The sequence below is a fragment of the Papilio xuthus genome, unplaced genomic scaffold (assembly GCF_000836235.2).
Source record: "Papilio xuthus unplaced genomic scaffold, Pxut_1.1 DF827679.1, whole genome shotgun sequence".
Classification (NCBI taxonomy): domain Eukaryota; kingdom Metazoa; phylum Arthropoda; class Insecta; order Lepidoptera; family Papilionidae; genus Papilio; species Papilio xuthus.
The window spans coordinates 4,629,144-4,650,120 of NW_013530970.1; the positions used below are offsets into that span (position 1 = coordinate 4,629,144).

At 34.6% G+C, this 20,977-nt stretch overlaps 1 protein-coding gene across 2 annotated transcripts in view; it reads left to right on the top strand.

The window, feature by feature from the left end:
- LOC106117999 (calcium/calmodulin-dependent protein kinase kinase 2) overlaps nt 1-20,097 on the top strand; it is a 71,664-nt gene extending 51,567 nt beyond the window's left edge. Inside the window, exons 3-12 of one of the 2 annotated variants that reach the window (XM_013312550.1) lie at nt 15,005-15,085; nt 15,675-15,858; nt 16,345-16,398; nt 16,599-16,784; nt 16,871-17,018; nt 17,382-17,572; nt 17,798-18,013; nt 18,423-18,590; nt 19,040-19,191; nt 19,558-20,097. In XM_013312550.1, coding sequence (XP_013168004.1) covers nt 15,005-15,085; nt 15,675-15,858; nt 16,345-16,398; nt 16,599-16,784; nt 16,871-17,018; nt 17,382-17,572; nt 17,798-18,013; nt 18,423-18,590; nt 19,040-19,191; nt 19,558-19,663 — 1,486 coding nt within the window. In that variant the 3' untranslated portion in view covers nt 19,664-20,097. The remainder of the gene's footprint in view (nt 1-15,004; nt 15,086-15,674; nt 15,859-16,344; nt 16,399-16,598; nt 16,785-16,870; nt 17,019-17,381; nt 17,573-17,797; nt 18,014-18,422; nt 18,591-19,039; nt 19,192-19,557) is intronic. The other variant, XM_013312551.1, reaches the window with a different exon arrangement.
- Nucleotides 20,098-20,977: the final 880 nt, after the last annotated feature.

Consider the following 20,977-nt stretch of genomic DNA (forward strand, 5'->3'; position numbering starts at 1 on the left):
ACTTGGCGACGACCACTGTGCCGTCTCATGTATGCGTTTAATGCCTCGAACATCATCCATTCTCACTAAGTGGTCAACACTAGTTCGGTCAAATTAAATTAAAAATTAAGAGTGAACGTGAAGTTTTAATGACTTGTGAAAATTTGACTTTCCAGATCTTTTATTTCAAAGTGAATTTATAATATCCTCCTTGTGATTTAGTCTTCTAATATACGGGATTTTAATGAATAATCCATGTCAATATTTTGCCAATAATTCATCGTTGTTAGGCGAGTGGACCGCACCTATGTAAACACGAAACATAACGACTCGTTTGCATCGTATGTTTACTTCGTACTAACCTAAACCTAAACGCTTTTATAAAAAACCTAATTGTTTAAAAAAAATAAGTAACCTAAATGTTCTTCCAGACTTTGTTCTACATCTATGCCAAACTTTATCAAAAATCCGTTGAGTCCTTCCGGAGATACCTTCAAACATCCATCCATCCATCTAACCATTCGCATTTTTAGTATAAGGGTCAGTTGCATCAACTAACTATATCTATAACCAGCGCCTTGACATCAGTTAAATTTACGGTTAAAAGTATGTTTGATCTAACCGTCAACAAAATTATACAAGATTGGTCCATAATATATTCATATGACTGTAATATTATGTACTTTGTCAAGAAAATTCGTTGGTTAGAAAAAAAACACTATTTTGTCAGTTGACACTTATCTTAACAAGTAATATAAGGTTACATCCATTCTCGACAGATTGTCTCACTTGTAGTGCTCTATAGCTTTATTTATTTAACTAAATGTCACGCTCCGAAAAACTCGTCACTCGTAAAAAAAATATTGCGTGTCTTATAAGAGGAAGGGGCAAAGCGGCGGGGACATTAGCGCCCATGGACATCCGCAAGAGCAGAAGAACTGCAGATGCGTTGCTGGCTTTTGAGAATATGAGTCACCTGCTTTTGAAGGACATTCAATCATATTGTTTTGGAAATACCGTCAGACCGTTCTACGACACGGCTCTCAGTGGCATTAGTTTATAGCATCTTGCTCTTATTGTAATTGTATTCCTTAATTTATTTTTGTCACGTAATAAACGTATACTTGTATGACTTAATAGAAAATAATTACATATATATGAAAAAAAAAATTTGTTCATTAAACTTTAATACCATAAATAAAGACGGTCATCATTGGAAACCTCTATCTCTAAGTCCCCAAAAATGCTTTACAAAATCCTACACCATAAACATTCACACGTTTAAAGGAGTAAGGAAAATTTCGATACATGTATTATCGAACTATAAATTGTCTGCAACCTATCGTTGGGGACTATATACTATAGTAAAAACTATATAAGGTCATTCCGTATGTCCTGGACGTCAAAAGTGTCTAGACATAACATTAAAGAAGCACACAACATAAAAAATATCGTAACAAATTATGGGATCTTTGCTGCTTTATATACGTACTTTATTTGTACATTGATCGCCAAAGCCTCATCTGGAACTTCTGGTTAGAATACTCTTTGACGAGACCTTATATACTCTTTAAACAGAACTTCAGTCTTGTGTCTACCAATCGTCCGTTCTACGAGCTATCATCATCTTTTTTTTTTTTTTTTTTCAGAGGGGAATGCTTTATGCATACTCCGCGCCCCGGGGGGGACGCGGTAGTTATGTGGGATTCTCTTCCGGATGGGAAGCATACCCACTAAACCCCTCTGTTCCTCCAACGCATCGGGACGGGACCACGGGCACGCTTTCGCTCTCGTCCGCGGCCCCGTCTGCGCCAGCTGCCGAGGCAGCTCCCTCTCGGGGGGGAGGCAACCCTCAGTCGCCGGTGATGGACTCCCCCGTGTCCATCACCAGAGGGCTATTGTGGGGGGGGGAGGGCGGCGATATACTGCCGCCTTCTCCGCCCCACTCTTCTACGTCTGAGCGGGGGCGCCAGGGGATCTCCCTCGCGCTCCCGCTCTTTTGCCTCCCTCTGCGAGATAACTGACTCGCAGAAGGAGGCAACGAGCTATCATCATCTACACGTCCCCATTGAGGGGCCCGGAGCCTACCCCAAGTTAGGGGTGACTAGGCCATGAGCAACCACTGGCACTGTGTGGATTTCTTGACTTCAAAATCTTTGAATTCCTTCGCAGATAAGTACAGGTTGCAGCACGATCTTGCAGACAATATTGCCTTGGAGACCTTTGGTTCTACAAGAATTATCATCATCATCATCATCCTTTCCTACTCTTACAATGTGTGCTCACCAGTTTTTTATCTTCCAGATCGATCGGTCTTTTCTGTTGTTATGTACTTTGATCATGTCACCTATCACCTTATTTTTTCAATGGTACTCGGAACTATGGGTTAGCAAATTGGTAACAAAACATCATACTGTATCTATATTCCTGTATAATACCAATAATTTGATAGTTTCCAAAACAAAAGATATGCGAATGTATTCTCGAGATTCCTCATAAGTTAAAGATCGCGCTCAATGTTCCTATTTCTAGTGACCTCTTTCAATAGAGATCGTATAAACGTTAATGCAACTGAATACGAAATAGACATTTTATTATCGGTTGTGAGTTGAAAATAGTATTTCTATTAATGTCGGGTTATATCTGAGCCGATAACCTATAGATAAAATATATGAACTGACGTCTTTTAAAGGAACACGTACAGTCGTAAACAAAGGTGTCTTTATTCTATGCTTGGTAAACATGTAACCTTGAAATTCCACGTTTTTAATACTTGCAAACAAAAATATTGTTGTTTGTTTCATTTCAAAGAAAATTAAAATGATAATGTTGTTAAATAAGGTTTTAAACAATAAAAATATATGTCAACTTTTTAGTAAGAACGAAGTAATTTTTTTTTTATTTTTTTTTAGCTGTCACCACCCATCTTGTGGGATGAAAGCTAGGCAGAGAGAGAAACAGAGAGAGAAGTAATTTTTTTTTAGTCAAAAAATATTTTGCATCTTGTTCAAAATCGTTGTGTTTTAATTTGCAATTAACAAGTCTTTGATCTGTTGACGTGTCCGATTTGAATTCACTAAAATAGGACGGAATGTATTCGATGTGTATATTCACAGATGTAGACGAAGGCAGATCTAGAACAATTTGAATCACAGTAAAACCGGCATATAACCTCAACAAATGAACGATTCTTCTGGTATTGCTGATGTCCATGGGCGTCGATGAGCACCTGGGTGTTCCCGCTGCTCGTTTGCCCCCTTTAACCCCTTCAACAGACCACTAACAGTTTTCAAAAGGTTAACAATTTCGAGCCTCTATTCTATTCGGTTGTTAAAACTCTATAATTGCAGCGGAACCGAACTAGTCATTTTTGTATATCAAAAGTTGTTTTAACCTATTTGCTTCATCCAATCCAATTTTGGTATAAACATACATAGATGTGGTGTGTTCCAAAATCGAATTCGCGTTACGCTTCGATATTGGTTCACTTTCGACGCAATGTTAAAGACCTAAAGTTTTTTTTTTTATTAATAAAACTATTTCTTTTTTATTAGTGACTGGCTGAAATTAAAATGTTACGCACAATTAAGAAGCTTGCGTGTTGTTAAGTTTCGTGCTTGCGAACATAAAAGCGAATTCTGACAGAATTGGGCTTAATTTCCTTCGTGTTTAATTGAAAGAGTACTTCGCCCTCAAGTAAGGCGAAAATATCGCTATGTTTAACAAGTTATTTTGCTTGTACTAAACACGCAATGTATAGTTGCTGTAGATACCTAAATAAACAGTAAACAAATCTTCAGACTTCATAAGAAAAAAAGTCTATATTTTGCTGAAATGTAACCTTTATAATCGCCATTTATTCAGCCGAGCGACAGTTGAGATGTTGCACTCTGTAGATTTTGGGTTCGAATTCTACCATGTATCAATGTGTTTTTAGATTTACATATGTACATTTATCCCACGCTCTTACGGTGAAGAAAAACGTGATGCAACCTGCACATACCCGTGAAGGGATTCAAAGATATGAAAGTCAACCATCCCTCACGGTGCATGCGTAGTTATTTTTTTTTAAAAAGGACCAAGGAATATTAATCCGTGTTTTTACCATAGCTTTCCACTGTCGAAGCTACTCTGTATGACAGTTCTGGAGGTACCGGTATTTGAAGTAAACAAGAAAACTACGCAGTATGAATAAATTCGGAATTCTATAAGCGTCTTTAATGAATAAACAATTAAATGTCCATTAGTCACGGTAAAGTATGTCACCGTCTTCTTGTAGGAAATATACGTGGCCCTTATCAATTGCTTATAACTCGTTTCTCATTTTAAAGTCGATTAAATTAATAACGTATATTTAAATGACAAAATTATAAATGTTCTGTTACCTCTACCATGACTGCGTAACATTTTTTGTCTCTACCTTTTTCAAAGACATGAAAGAGATAGAAAATGTTTTATACATTCGTTTCTTTCTTGATAGCAAACTCCCGATTGAAATTCGTACTTATCAATGGAGTACGCTGCTCTCTGTGCAATAGTCGTATTTATAAATAGCTATTGCCCGCGACTCCGTCCGCGCGGAATTAACACTTACAATGCCACTACGATTTTAACATACTAACTTGTAGTTAACAACTGAACTCGGAGGATGAGTCGGCGGTATTGAATGTGTTCAATAAACTTAATAAGTAGTCTATGTGTTCTTTCAGATTATGTCCTAAATGTGCCAAATTAGATTAAAATCCGTTTCGGAGACACTTTCTAACAAGCATCCATACATTCATCTAAAGTTTGGCATTTATAATATTAGTAAGATAGTACATTTTATCCGTTTTATTCTTACGGTAAAGGAAAACATCGTGATGCAACCTGCACATATCTGAAAAGAAATTCAAAGATATGTGTGAAGTCAACCAACCTGCACTTGGCCAGCGTGGTTGACTATGGCCTAATCACCCTTAACTTAGGGTAGGCACCGAGCTCCTCGGTGGGGACGTATAGTGAGCTGATGATGATCCGTTTAATTGCTAGCTATGTTTTTTCTCTTATCCGTAATTCGGAAAAATTTTCCACAAACTGAAATACATTGTTAATTTAATATGAAAAGATAAGTTATTTACTTTCAAAGTCGATGTCATTATCTTAAAATTGGTTAATAACAAAATGCTGTATCACTCGAAAAATGTTTTGATAATATAAAATTCCAAAGGTAACCTTTTGAAGTTTAAGATACCGTATTTATCTTTTCACCCGACTGACAAAAGTGTAATGTTTTCTCGACTTTACTCTGTGGATTGTTTAAATAGCTAATTTATTTACGCCGACGCAATAAAATATTTATGAACACTTTGGTAACTAAAATATGAATAAACGTTTTCAAAGACTCTTCTGACAACAAGGTAAATATTTGCCTTAAAATCTATTAAGACACATTGCTACTATACAACTAAAATTATAAAAAAAAATCATAAAATTTCACACATTATTACGCATAGAATATTAACGTATAATATAAAAAAGGCGTTCCTACGTTAATTTCAAAACAGTAGAAAATACACTTAATGCATGTTTCCTTTCATTTTAAACTTTTTTTTAAAATATTTTAAGGCAGAAACCTTCACTAGAGTTTTAAGAACACCCCAATTATAATTATATTGTTTAAATAACTCAACATGTATACACAAACATATATATATATATATATATATAGTTACACTATATATAAGAACGACTTATCCGATATGGCTTAAAATTGGTGAGGAGGTAGCTTAGAGCCAGGAGACAGACATAGGATACTATTTATTCATTTTTTTTTCGAATTTATGCCTTGTAGAGCTGCTTTTTATTTAACTTTCTAAGATTATAAATGCGAATGTTTAGATGGATGTGATGTGGATAATTGGATGGGTATGCTACACTAATTAAGTTTTTATATATCCACGCAGACGGAGTCACGGGCGACAGCTAGTTTTTATATAGAAAATAAGGATCAAATTAACGAATAAGGAAATGCTGAACTTTCTTAATGAAACAATATTAATTGTCGGATGACAGGGAAGCCGTAGGCCGGCAAGGACAGTTCGATTGTTTACGGATCGTATGAGGGGTCGAGGCCATAGCCTCGTCTCCCAAAACTGAGCGTTTTAATATATACGACACGTTAAACAAGTGATGTGTAAGGAAACATCTGATTATTTTAGCAATGACCTTTCACAAGAATTTACAATGACCACACAACGAAAGACGTAAAGTGGAAGACATTCCGTATGATGATTGTGCGTTTCGGCCTAATTTTAGTCCGCTTTTCTTTGCCACCATTTTCTTACAATTTTTTTTTAAATATCAGCAGATTTTTTTGTAAATTTATAATACTAATATTTCTTTTACCATTCCAACTAAGTTCTACGCTTGTGCTAGTGCCTCTACACAACGCCCCCATTTTCTTTCTGGGTCTCTTACCGCCGCCTTTGAGACCTACAGCGCCCACAAGGCGGCGTTATCGTCCACTTTGGGAAAGACTTGTCTAGTCTTTCCTTTTTTTCACGTAAGTCTTTTGTAATGAAGATATGATGGGAAGAAGTTTTATTTGAAAATAAATAATGATGTAGATATTAGTAAGAACATTATAGATTTAACATTGTTAGTACAGCATTTTATATAAGCCGACCAAACAAGTGAGCTCAAATGACACGTCCGTAAATATTGATTGTAAGTTATTTCAGGAAGGAGGTTTTATGTTTGATGTCAAATAGTGATATACAAATAAGTTTATATTTTTTGGTGGAATTGTATTTTTTCAGCTTCATTAAGACTTTATAAAAATCTTTATATATTTATTTTGGTTTCGTATTTGGCTTTATTAAAGTAAGCAAAGCGACATATTTTAATATTTTCAAAATATATTTTTTTTATAAATTAATGAGGGTTTCAGAACAAAAAAAATCATAGTCTTCTGGGCATAGAGCCATACTTCCTAACATATAAATAATATCGACGGTCCGTAGCTACAGTATAGAAACTGAAAATGGCTAACCTACAGAGCGATCATTTTAATTTTGGAATATATATGTAGTTGATTTAGACAAAAACTTCAGGATGATCTTATCCATAATCTTATATATAAAATTCTCGTGACACAATTTTCGTTCCCATACTCCTCCGAAACGGCTTGACCGATTCTCATGAAATTTTGTGAGCATATTGAGTAGGTCTGAGAATCGGCCATCATCTATTTTTAATCCCTCGCGGACGGAGTCGCGGGCGACAGCTAGTAAATTATATATTTTAGATAAAAACATAGATATTATTTCTTATATCAGAAACTAATATTATTAATACATAATGTTAGGAAAAAGATCCGAAAATGTGGCAGTGTATTGACCCAACACTATCCTTACTAAAATGTCGACGTTTGTGTCCCCTCACTATTCATTCTGACATTGGACTTTGTAGCGAAAGCACGTCAAGTGATTCTAATTAATAATGTCTTAACAACACGGGGTATAAATTTACTAGTACATATTTTATCCATTCATCTGGCGCTATCTAACGCCCCCTTTTCTACGTCACTATTTCACTCTTTTAGTCTTTTGTTTAGGTTTTAAGGTCATAAATCGTCCAACTGGCAAGCAGCCAAATAAACAACACCTGTAATGCAAGATCGGTTTCACATCGTTTCTATTTTGAATCGCACCGTATACGTATAAATTTATTTGCAGTATAAATTGCAGACAGATGCTTATTTATGTGGTCCTAGTAAACAGTTTTAATTTAATACCGGTATTTATTTAGCAAAATAAACTTTTGTTACATAAGCTTTGCAATTTATATATTAACTGTCGCCCGATATAATGTATTCGATACGCGGCTATTTTAGATCCATCTGCATTGTTATTTTTTTTTATATCATAAGGTGGCAAACGAGCGAGCGGCCACCTGAAATCGCTGAAATAGCGAAGTGACTGTTGCCCATAGACATACGCAATTGCATATGCGTTGCCTAAATTGCCTAATTGCATTGTTGTTAGACGTTTGATCGTACACGATTCAGGAAGTAAACACTAGCTTACAACAGTGATATTTTGTCAGTCACGAAGTTAATTCGTAGACGCGAATAACGAATTTATATCCTATCTTCCTGATATTAGAAAAGCGAATGTTTAAAGGATTAGGTACAGATCCCGCAAAAATTTCGCATAGATGTAGAACATAGCCTGGAAGAACACATAGACTACTAATTATTTTTTTAATTCTGCGCGGACGGATTTGTGTGCGACAGCTAGTTAACCTGATTTAACAAGTTCATGTCAGACGTACGATCTAAAAATTATTGCATAGTATCACGTACAATTTTAGATATATTTTTAATTAGTCACGTAGGTATGCCTCTAATTCATATACATACATATTTCTCACTGTATAGATAGTACTTATATAAGTTTATTTTTACGGCTTGATCTATGCTCTTCTTCTTGGTCTTATCTCACTCATCTGGTGTAGGCGCATAAAGTTTTTGTTTATTTTTTACGGCCGACCGTCTGCCCGGCTACCTACTCTACTTGGTAGGGTAAGTCTCCCATTAGGAATAGGACACCATTATTAGATCGTAATTAAAAATGAAATATATTTTTCTGTTAATGAATATCAAAATTGTTAGTACATATTTTTGTTTAAGACAAAGTTCGTTAACATGTTAGAAACATGTTACTATAAGTTTTAATTAATTTATAAAGAAACATTTACGATATTCGTATGTTTATTTTAGTTGTTACTGAGAAACAAAACTGTTGACTTTATATTTTTTTAGTCTTTATTTCATTCCAGCCAGTGGTGACCTAGATCAGTTTTGTTAATATAATTACATTGATTTAATTTTAATTAAAAACGTTTCCAATCCCGCCATGTACCAATGTGTTTTTCGATTTCCGATTTACATATGTACATTTATCCGACGTTCTTATGGTGAAAGAAAACATAGTGATGCAACCTGCACATATGTGAGAAGAAATTCAAAGGTATGTGTGAAGTTAACCAACCCGCACTTGGCCAGCGTGGTTGACTATGGCCTAATCACCCTTAACTGATGATGAAATACGATTCTGATAATAGCATATAGTTTGAGATTTTTCCTCTTTTGTCGACACGGTCAATTAAACTGCGAATGTTATGATGACGTAGTCGTAAAACATTGTTTATCTCTGTTTATCTCAAAGAGAATAAGAGAGATAACAATATGTTTTGTAAGGTTGTTCCGAAAGTGCAAACCCACGAATACAAAATACTAGCTGTCGGCCGCGACTGCGTCCGCGCGGTTAAAAAAATCTTAATAAGTAGCCTATGTCTTCTTTCAGGCTATGTTCTTCATCTATGCTAAATTGCAGCTGGATCCATTGCCAGATCGGGAGATACCTCCAAACAAACATCCATACATGTATATTAGTAAGATTTAAGCTTCGTACACAATACAATGTTTGTTTAGTACTGGTGAGCTTAAGTATAATTAGTATTATAACTTTACTGAGAGTTTTTATTTCAAATTAAATAAATCCAACTTTAATTATAGGATGAGGCGTTTTTTAACTTAATAACTAATACAAACTAGCCCAAGGAAACTTCGTAAGTCTGTTTTAACTTTAAAGTAAAAGCTCAAACAGTTGTTAGTTCTACAACAGACAAAACGTATGTTGTTTATTAAGGAAACTCTTTGCTGTTTTATTTTTATTTCCACCTCGAAACTAGTTCAAGATTCTCGTCTTAGAATTGTGAAGACAAGCGGAACTGATTGTGGTTACCACTTTGAGTTTGATATAAATTTTATGAGAATTAATTTAAAAAAAATTGCGACGATATTATAAATAAGATTGATAATAATTTAATTATATAATTAAAGATTTTTTTTTAATATCATAAGGTGGCAAACGAGCGAGCGGCCACCTGAATTCGCTAATATAGCGAAGTGACCGTTGCCCATAGGCATACGCAATTGCATATGCGTTGCCTACCTTTAATCGACGAAGGATAGGATGCACAGAAAGAATATATTTTCCCTTTCAATGCATCCTCTCATCCGGAAAGTCCACTTCCACTTCCCAACCTTTCCTTATAAGAAAAAGGGTGGGAAGGGAAAGAGGACTAATTTAGGCATCCAGGACACACACTCTTTAGACGAAACGCGGAATTGTTTCCACTTCACACCTGTCTTCTGTGTGGTCGTGGTATTTCACCGGGCGAGCCGGGCCAATTCGTATTTTTTAATATCATTAAAATTGTGAAGTAAGATGACATTATATTTATATGAGAATTTAATGTTTAAGTCTAGTACGTGGTGTTAAAAATCAAGCGTTGATACGGTCTGGCATCGTCCGCGGTCATTGTTGTTTTGAAAAGGAACAAATAACGTGTCAATAAAACTACTTATCGAGCGATCGTACGACGCTGTTTATTAATCGTTGATCGATTCGATCAAGTGTGATGTATTTAATTCATTCCGTTCAGACCGAGAAGCGTATTAATACTGTTATGTTGAATATTATATGGAGATTCTTCGTTATACATTTTATAAAGTGTTAGGTTAAAGTTTGTATCTTACTAATGTTTGGATGGATGACTGTTTACTAGAAGACATGTCCAAAACAACAGCATGGATCTCGCGGAAATTTGGCATAGATTTATAAAGTTGCTTGAAGAAATAAAGGCAATTAAGTTTTTTTTTTAATTCCGTGCGAATGGAGTCGAGTGCGATAGTTAGTAAATTAATAAACAGAATGTTTCATACATTAACATGATAAGACGTGATGATTTAATGCCTCAGATATTATTAACAAAGCGAACGTTCGGGTTTTGACATCACATCTTGATGTCGTCTCAAGGTTGAAGAACAGGTTATGGACAAAGTCGAGGTTGCGCAGGCGCACCAACACAAAAACATACGTAAATATACATACCGTATCCATGAAAAACATATAAGAAATAATGAAATTGATTACACAATTCTGTAAATACGTGAATAAGAATTTAAAATAATACATTTTAATACTAATTAGTTGATTATTACTTCGTTAAAATGTTGAAACATTTTTCATACTTACTAGCTGTCCCTCGCGACTCTGCCCGCGCAGGATTAAATATCTTAAAAAGTAGTCTATGTCTTCTTCCGGATTATGTTCTACATCTGTGCCAAGTACATTTGTGATCCGTTGAGATACCTTCAAACAAACATCTATCTAAACTTTCATTTATAATAATATGGACGCGACGAATAAAAAAAATTAGTAAGTTACATATGTGTTCTTTCAGACTATGTTCTACATCTGTGCCATATCATCCAGATCCATTTAGCCGTTCTGGAGATACCTTCCATCAAACATCCATCCAAACTTTCGCATTTATAATATTAGTTTATAATTTACATCTTAATGTAAGATAGAAAATTATTTTAATAATAAACACTTTAGAAAAGGACGCAATTAGCCGCAATAATTAATTAACAGGCCACATAATGAGTCGTATGCACGTCCCGCCTACATGTGGTTAATAATAGTGGTCAATAAACGTGTTGATATAAATACCACAACTATTTTAGACTCATTTAACTCTTCAGTCATAAAAACTTTACATAATAACAAAGATCCATCGTCGTAGTTGGCGCAGTGTACACCGGACTAATAATCTGCAGTTCAGGGATCAATCCCAGATATGTACCAATGTGTATTGCCATGAAATTCGTATTTTCTGATATTCTTACGGTGAAGGACAACGACTTCATGCATTCAGCACATATCTCTGAAGAAATTCAAAGATAATTGTGAAGTCAACAACCTCGCTTTGGCCTAGCGTGGTTTAATAAATGACCCCTAACTTAAGGTAGAGACTCGATGGGTATTTGGAAAAGCTGACGACATAACGTCTTTTTTTATCATAAGGTGGCAAACGAGATCTCTGAAAAAGCGAAGTGACCGTTGCCCATAGACATACGCAATTGCATGTGGCCTGGCCTACCTTTAATCGACGGAGGAGAGGATGCACAGAAAGAAAATATTTTTTCCTTTCCATGCATCCTCTGATCCGAAAAGTCCACTTCGACTTCCCATCCTCATAAGAAAAAGAGTGGAAAGAGAAAGAGGACTAAATTAGGCCATCGGGACCCACACTCATCAGACGAAACGCGGAATTGCTTCCACTTCACGCCTGTCTTCTGTGTAGTCGTTGTATTTCACCGGGCTAACCGAGCCAATTCGTGCGAAGATGTTAAAGCGGGCTCTACCACTGGTAAGACTAAGTAAAACCTGACTACTTGTGTCGTATTATGTGTGTAAAATAACTCCTATGACCTACAATGAATACTGTTTAATATTTGTAATGATATAACGCGTGGGTTGAGGTCAAAATGGCTACAAACACCCCCGCCATAACGGATATATTCATAACTCGTTCATTCATTAAAACCCTTGACTATTGAGAAACGGACTAGGCAGAGAGCTGTCGTTGTACTAAATAAATTCACATGTACATATCATGATGATATGTAAATACTAAACGTCCTTATAATTAATTATTTATTATAGTTTACCCAAGCAAGTTTTTTTATGCTTCTCCTTTTTAAAATTGAACAAATGTCGAATGTTTATGTGAATATAAATTAACCCAAGTAAGTTAATTTAGAACTTATTGTTCGTTTTTATTTGATAGTAGGTTATGCGAGAGGTTAACAGATCCTGCACCTTAAAATTCAAATATTTAAAGCAATAAAACGCTTATGTCATAGCACAGGCCTCTAAATAATTGAAACAAAGTGATTTATGTTAATAATTCTGTCTGTAAACGACAGTTCCCACAAATCGTAACAATTCGAATATAGCTGGATAAATGATTGGAATTGCTTATTTGTTTTACGATACCTTTATGACACGTATCATTATTTTATTCTTTACTAGCTTTTGCCTGCGACTTTGGTCGCGGGAGCAAAAAAATTTATCAACAAATATAGCTGATGTTATTCAACGATGTTGTTCAAAAGAAACCGGTTTAGTTTTTAAATTTATTTGCCACATACAAAAATACAAATGTACAAATATTTTGTAATAGAATCAATTTCGAGTTTCATCTGATGAGTGTGCGTGCAGTAGTCCTAATTTTCCTTTTCTTAGAAGGAAAGAATGGGAAGGGGATGTGGAATTAATGGTGGATGGACAAGCGTAGGTAGGTGAATCATTTTGTGCGTCCCCCTCTCATTTTAATTAAGGTTAGTCTATGGGCAGCAATTCTTCGCTATTTTAGCGAAATTAGGTGACCGCTTGCTCTTATAGTATAAAAAATTTAAACACATAATTCATATAAATATTTATTACTGTAAATTTATGTTACATTGTTTAAGCTAAAATATTTATAATTTATGTCGTAGTTTTAAATTAAGCGTGAAGCATACATAATTATTCATGCTTAGCGAAGAAAAATCTATACAAATGTTTTCATTTAGTAAACAACTAGTCACCATATATTTAACAATTTAACAACTTCTAGGAAAATAATTTATTCAACCCAGACATTGTCTCACTTCATATTTTAAAGGTATTCTGCGTTGGCGAGGTAATTTAAAAACTTAATTATTAGTCTATGTGTCCTTCCAGACTATGTTATACATCTATGCAAAATTTCGTCGATATCCATACAGCCGTTCTGGAGATACATTCAAACAAACATACATCCATGCATTTATAATATTAGTAAGATTAATAACATGCTTTATAATTATTATTGCATTATTATTAACTAAGATAATGACGCAAAAAGGTCGTTATTATTATGCAAATGTAGGAAATGTCGATGTAAATAATATGTTTATCTTACAACGAGTATACCTAACTTCATATTTAATAAATCATGTTATGACTCCTTGATTCTTATTAAGAAAACTTACGATAAAAACGCCCAGTTCCTCACGACTCAAATGACATAAAGGCAACACTAATTATCTGTCTTACTGTAGGTTTCTGAAACCAAAATTTTACTAATAATATCCATCCAAACATTAAATACGAATGTTTGGATGGATGTTTGTTAGAAGATATTTTCTTTCTGTGCATCCTCTCCTCCGTCGATTAAAGTTAGGCAACGCGTATGCAATTGCGTATGTCTATGGGCAACGGTTACATCGCTATTTCAGCGATTTCAGGTGGCCGCTCGCTCGTTTGCCACCATATGATATAAAAAAAACTAATTATATAAATACGAATGTTTGGATGGATGTTTGTTAGAAAATATTTTCTTTCTGTGCATCCTCTCCTCCGTCGATTAAAGGTGGCCGCTCGCTCGTTTTCCACTTTATGGTATAAAAAAATCTATGAAATATATTATCTATGCTCTAAACTTAATACAATCATTGTTATAGTTTATGGCAACTATGATAATTAAAGGATTGTAAAAATCATGACCAGTTAATAACCTAATATTTCTTAAATAAACATAATGATTTACGTTTCGTGACAAATTTGTTTGCAGATATAGTTATGCGGCCGATATATTTGGTAACCATCAATATATGTAAATAACATTGTTGTAATGTACTAACAAATATTTGCAATTCACATAGCCAAGCTTCGTTTGGCTTTGAAAATATTTTTACGATTTTCCCACTTGAATATTTTACTTATTATATTAATACTAGCGGACCCGACAGACGTTGTCCTGTCTACACGTCTTTAATTTGAAAATTATTTAAAATTTGACACTGCGATGGTAGCGCCGTCTGTCGGATCCACTGTAAAACATTCCAAAATCAACAACTACTAATAAATTAAAAATTAATTAAAAAAACATTGTCCAGCGGAAAAAATTGTGAATCTAAACCATTCCCAGATCCCCTTGAAAACACACAAAAAATTTCATCAAAATCGGTCCAGTCGTTTGAGAGAAGTTCAGTGACATACACACTCACAGAATTTCATACACACTCACAGAAGAATTATATATATAAAGATTTAAAAAATTATGCCGCACTTATCGATAGAACTTTATTTTTCTTCGGTAGACATTCTGCGGTCGACGTCAGTGCAGAGGCTAATAGAAAAAATGAAGTCGATAAAAGATGGCAACAGACCGATGGAGACAGGTGAGACAAAATATCTGCTTTAGACACAACATTCACATATTAATGTATTGATTATTTCCATAGATGGCGTTGGAATCGAAATAGATCCCGATATTGTTTGATTATAAGACGATTATCATAAATTAATTAAAATTGTTTTAAGAATACGATGCACAGACAGAAAATATTTTCCCTTTCCATGCATCCTATCATCCGGAAAGTCCACTTCCCATCCTTTCCTTATTATAAAAACGGTGGGAAGATAAAGAGGATTAAATTAGGCAACCGGAACGCACACTCATCAGACGAAACGCGGAATTCCTTCCACTTCACGTCTGTCTTCCGTGTGGTCTTGGTATTTCACCTGTGTTCCCGGGCCAATTCATGCGAAGATGTTAAAGCGGGCTCTACCTCTGTTAAAATTATGTTGTCCTATGAGATATGAAGTAACTAATTTACTTTATTAGATTACTAAAATTACGAGACACATTACGGAGAACCGGTTTGGACTGGCTTCTCTTAACCACGCTAAATAGTCGCTAGGCAAACTAAGTTCTATCTACACTTAATTATCAGAGACCATTACTAAATTATTACTTCTCATAAACAGGCTAACAACATGCACCGAACGTTCTACTCTACTTCGGTCTCACGCAGCTAAGTCTGCTGAGTGTAGTGGGCATAGTTCTCCTCGCCCGCGACGCGCGCCCCGTGAATCCCGTCGAGTTTCCCTCGCACAGGCGCCAGGCTACGTCCAGCTCAACCAGTATCGGTTGCTAGAACCAATTGGTCAGGTACGATAATACTAGAATTTCTTTATTCCAGCTTATTAAGATAGTAAGATAGTGGTCTATTTACTATTGAAGGAAGGACCATTTATTAAATATTGTATGTTATTCTTGATCGTCAGCTGTGTGTCAGTTAAAATTAACTTGATAAGTAAGTTTTCAAAACATACTTTAAGAGATTTTAACAAGCATTTTTGTGATCTTAAAGCAGTAAAATGAATTATTAACCATTTTAAAGACAAAAAATTAGTACACAAAATTTAGTGTTTTATTTGATCATCTAGACTAAATGTAGTTCTAGTACTCTTTTCCAAATAGTAAATATAATCCACAACAAAGGACATTGACTTAGAATAATCTCTTCTTAAATCCGACAAATTATCTTAGCGCTAAAAATATATTTGTCCATTAGAATTGTAAGAGAATTTCTATAAGACAAATTTACAATCATATACAATGAAAGCAAGAGACTATATTCCTTTAATCTTTCAGGGTTCCTACGGTATTGTTAAGTTAGCTTATAACGAAGAGGATGACACGCATTATGTAAGTTTATTGATACATTTGAACATAATACATCTTACTTCCGAACACCCTGTACTTACGATCCTTCGTTATATTTTCGGGACATCCTGTATAATGTAGTGATGCACTATTCAATCACACCTTGTACTTACGATCCTTTATTATATTTTCCGGATATCCTGTATACTACAGTGATACACTATTTAATTTTTTTAACGCAGGCAATGAAGATCCTTTCGAAACGTAAGTTGATGCGACGCGCGGGTCTTTTCGGGCGAGCACCGCCGCGGCGTCCAGGCCCCGGACCTCAGGCTCCCGGGCCCCCGCCTGACCCGCTGCAAAGGATCTACAGGGAGATAGCCGTGCTCAAAAAGTTAGACCACCCTAATGTAGTTAAATTAGTTGAGGTAAGTCATGATAATTTCTTTTTAATTTTTTTTGAACGTTTGATTAATTTTAAAATTTTCATCAAAAAACATTTGTATTTGCTCAGGTCTTAGACGACCCAGCTGAAGACCAATTGTACTTAGTGTTCCAGCTGTTAGAAGGAGGTCCTGTGATAGATATACCGACTGAAAATCCTTTAGATGAAAATGTAGCAAGAAAATATTTTAGAGATTCATTACTAGGTGTCGAATACTGTAAGTACATTCTTAATTAACACATAATTCATAGTACTAAGTAACTGTCATATCTAACTTAATAATATTATAAATGGGTATGTTTAGATGGATGTTTGTTTGAAGGTATATCCAGAATGGCTGCATGGATCTCGCTAAAATTTGCCATAAATGTAGAGCATATTTTGGAAAAACACATAATAACTAATTAGGTTTTGTTCCTTTGGCGCGGACGGAAACGCGAGTGACAGCTATTCTCTCATACATTCTGTAATTTTATCAAAACAAGAACAAGGCCTCCAATTCCAGATTTTGAAGCATGGATAAACTGGGAAACTTTTAAATGTTTCAGTAATCAATTTTGAATAACTTTTTCTGTTATAGTACATTTTCAAAGAATAGCACACCGTGATATCAAACCTGCAAATTTACTGCTCGGTGAAGGCCGAGTACAGGTGGCTGATCTCGGAGCGTGCGGTGAACTGGCAGGCGCTGGGAAACTCTCCGGTGCAGTTGGTACACCCGCCTTCCGAGCACCTGAAGCATTTGCACCAGCGGATAAGTATATTGGCGAGGTAAGTAAAATAAATAAGCTACACTAGACAAAGTTAAAGTTGATATCACTTTTTATTGCGATATATTTTGAGATATTTTGACGATTATCTTAGCAACATTGCAAATCAAATGCAGCAATCTACGGACACGGCTAAATACTAAATTAAATATAGAAGATTCCAAGCTTGCTGTATCTTATTGCTGTTAATAATGTTCACGTACTGAACTGATATTTTCTCATACAGGCGGCAGATATCTGGTCATTAGGTGTGACTTTGTACGCGATGGTAACAGGCAGAGTGCCATGGTGTGGTGAGAGTTCAACGGAACTACAAAAGCGGGTCTTAACTGAGCCACTCTCGTTCCCTTCAAAACCGGCGCTCTCTCGACCACTGCGACGATTGCTGGCTAGAATGCTTGACAAAAATCCAAACACGAGAGCGTTAATGCAGGAAATCAAAGTAAGTTAGACGTCGACTTAGGGTCATTCAAGAAACGAGCATACCATTTCCTTAAAGGAAAGCATCCGCAATTCCTCTCGTATTACGGATGTCCACTGGTGTCGCTGATCGGTGTTCCCGCCGCTCCTTTGCCCCCATCTCTTGTATAAAAATGTCATATTATTATGATATATTAGATTTACAGAAGAAATAAAAAACCTTATAAGAATTTAGATATTAGAGGTAGAGATGGAGGGAGGTATCCAACGTTATGGTGAAGGACAACATTGTGATGAAACATACACACTGAAGTCAATCAGCACGCACTAAGCCAGCGTAATTGACTATGTCCTTGTAACCATTGAATATGTAGACACTGAGTATCAAGGTGAGGTATCATCTAAGAACTAATATTAGTAATCGCTTACAGGAACACGAATGGGTAACAAATGGTGGGAAAGATCCTCTTCCTTCAGAGCAAGAGAACTGTAGATTAGTCGAAGTGACAGATGAAGATATGGCCAGAGTCGTGACATCGATACCTAATCTTTCAACTCTAATACTCATTAAAACAATGCTCAAGAAACATAGCTTTCAGGTATTTAAAACAATTTAATTAACTTTAAGGAAAACATCGTGATATCACCTACACATATCTGAGAAGAATATTCAAAGACATGTCTAAAGTCAATCAACCTGTACTCTGCCAGCGTGGTTGACTATGACCTATTCCTAACTTAGAGTAAGCTTCGAGCCCCTCGATAGTGACGTATAGTGAGCTGATGATGATAATTAACTAAAGATTCACATCGTACTAGGAAAATGATAAGAATCTTGCAAAATTTAAATGTGCAGAACTTTAGAAGGAATTGTTCTTTGTATACGTCTTTTCACAGTCAACATATAAATAGCTTCACAAATCAATTAAATCTTGCTACTTTATAGATATATGATAATTCAGTAGTTAAGTTATTCAAGTTAAATTTAATGTTTAAGTTAAGTAGTCAAAGTTATTCATTAATTTGTAATTTTATTTTCCCTTTCAAGAATCCCTTCCTACGCAGCCGTGAAGGTAGTGCCCGTAGGGAGTCAAATGTCGGTGAAATCGACAACGAAGCGAATAAGCAATCACTTCGGAGAACAGCTTTGTCGAAAGCTGGACGATCGCTTTCGGCTCCCGGAAATTATCTTACGGAAAAGTAAGTTTTGTATAAATAAAAAACAACAATGAATATTTGTTTATTTACGACCTTAGCCTCTGGCAACAGAGAGCTTTTATGTTTGATATAATTATTTGCCTGTTAATAATTTAGTTTTAAAATCGTTACTAAAAACTCATTATAAATTAAAGTATCTTTTACATTTTCTTTTATTTCCATTAAACGTAATCCAATAAACTCCAGACTAAATTTTGTTGGAATTTAAACTACTTTTACCGTGAGTTTCTGAAATCAATATCCCCATGTAAAACATATCATCATCCCTGATTCTTTAAAAGGGGTATTTTGGTCTCAGAAACTCAAGCAAGTCACTTAACCTTAAAGAGTTTAAAATAAAATTTACAGTCGCCAACCATCGTTTGATATCGGCTTAGAAGCAGTCCAAGAGTCGAAGGAAAAACCGCACGAAACACCCGTCAAAGAAAATGGCAAACTTGATGCGAGACGGTGATGCTGCGCGTGGGCGCATCGCGCTAGGATTTAAAAAGAAAATTAAATAAAAAAACTGCACTTTATACCTTTCATCTGTAGCAACTGGACATTCTTTGCGCAACCTTGAAAAATAATATTTATAACTTCGATATCGTTTATGAAAATAATTATTTTCTAGTTCCCTAAATCTAAAATATAAATCTTTTGTTACCATTTTGGTATTAATGTATAGATATTGAATTTAAAAATATATTTTCATAATAAAAACCTACAATCAAGAGTTATAAGGATATTCCGAGTGCGACGAAAAGAGTTACATCTTAAATTTCTAGAGATGTAACTATTTTCGCACTGTGTCGATTTATTCAATTTCATTCACTTGTAACAATGTCGTATGTAATTTTAGATAAAGTGATATTTTTATAATTATTATCTGTAATTAATTTTAGAATACGTTTTGTGATTCAATTAATGTTAATTATATTTGTCATTCCTCAACTAGTCTTAAAATCAATAGGTAAATTGTAAATAGCATTTTATAATCTTTCATAACTCTCTAGGATAAGAAACGCACTATTTTTTTAAAGTCACTTAATTTTTATCTACTTAAAGTACCTTAAAATATTGTTATTATATATTTTCTTCTCTGTTTTATACTTTTTAATTCTTACAAATTTTATATTTTTTTAAATATCGAATGTTACACCGTAGTTTTTTTTTAATTTATAAAAAGTTATTTAATTTATAAATCAAACTGCATTTATGTTTTCAAACTGAATTAGAATAATTATTCAAAGATCGTTTTGACAATGTTGGATGTAACTCAAAGCGTGATCGCACAACGAATCTACTGCCAAGTTTTAATTACAAGATATTACTGGACAACTGGATTAAAACAATAGACTTTTCAATTAAGAAATTAAAAAAAAAACATTGAATATTGATTTTTTTATTTAATGGTTGCTATAACTATTATGCCATTTTTATTAAGAACATTCAAATTAAATTTCGTTACTTAATTGTTTTTTTTAATCTGTGCTGTCTTAATATTCTGTATTCATATATTTAATTTTATAATTCACAATCTTGTACAATGGTATAACGGATTATTAAAGAGCTTAATTTTATAAACGCACATAGATTTAATCTTCCTAAAGAATATAAAGCACTAACTTTCAAAAATAGCACATATAATTATGTCCGATGATGTTTTAAAAACAAACTTTCCCTCCATTTTTTGACGCATCAAAAATCTTTGCCTAAATGTCATTGGCAGCAATTGTTTTTTTTTTTTATTTCGGACAAAGGTATTTAATTTAAGGTTTTTTTTTAT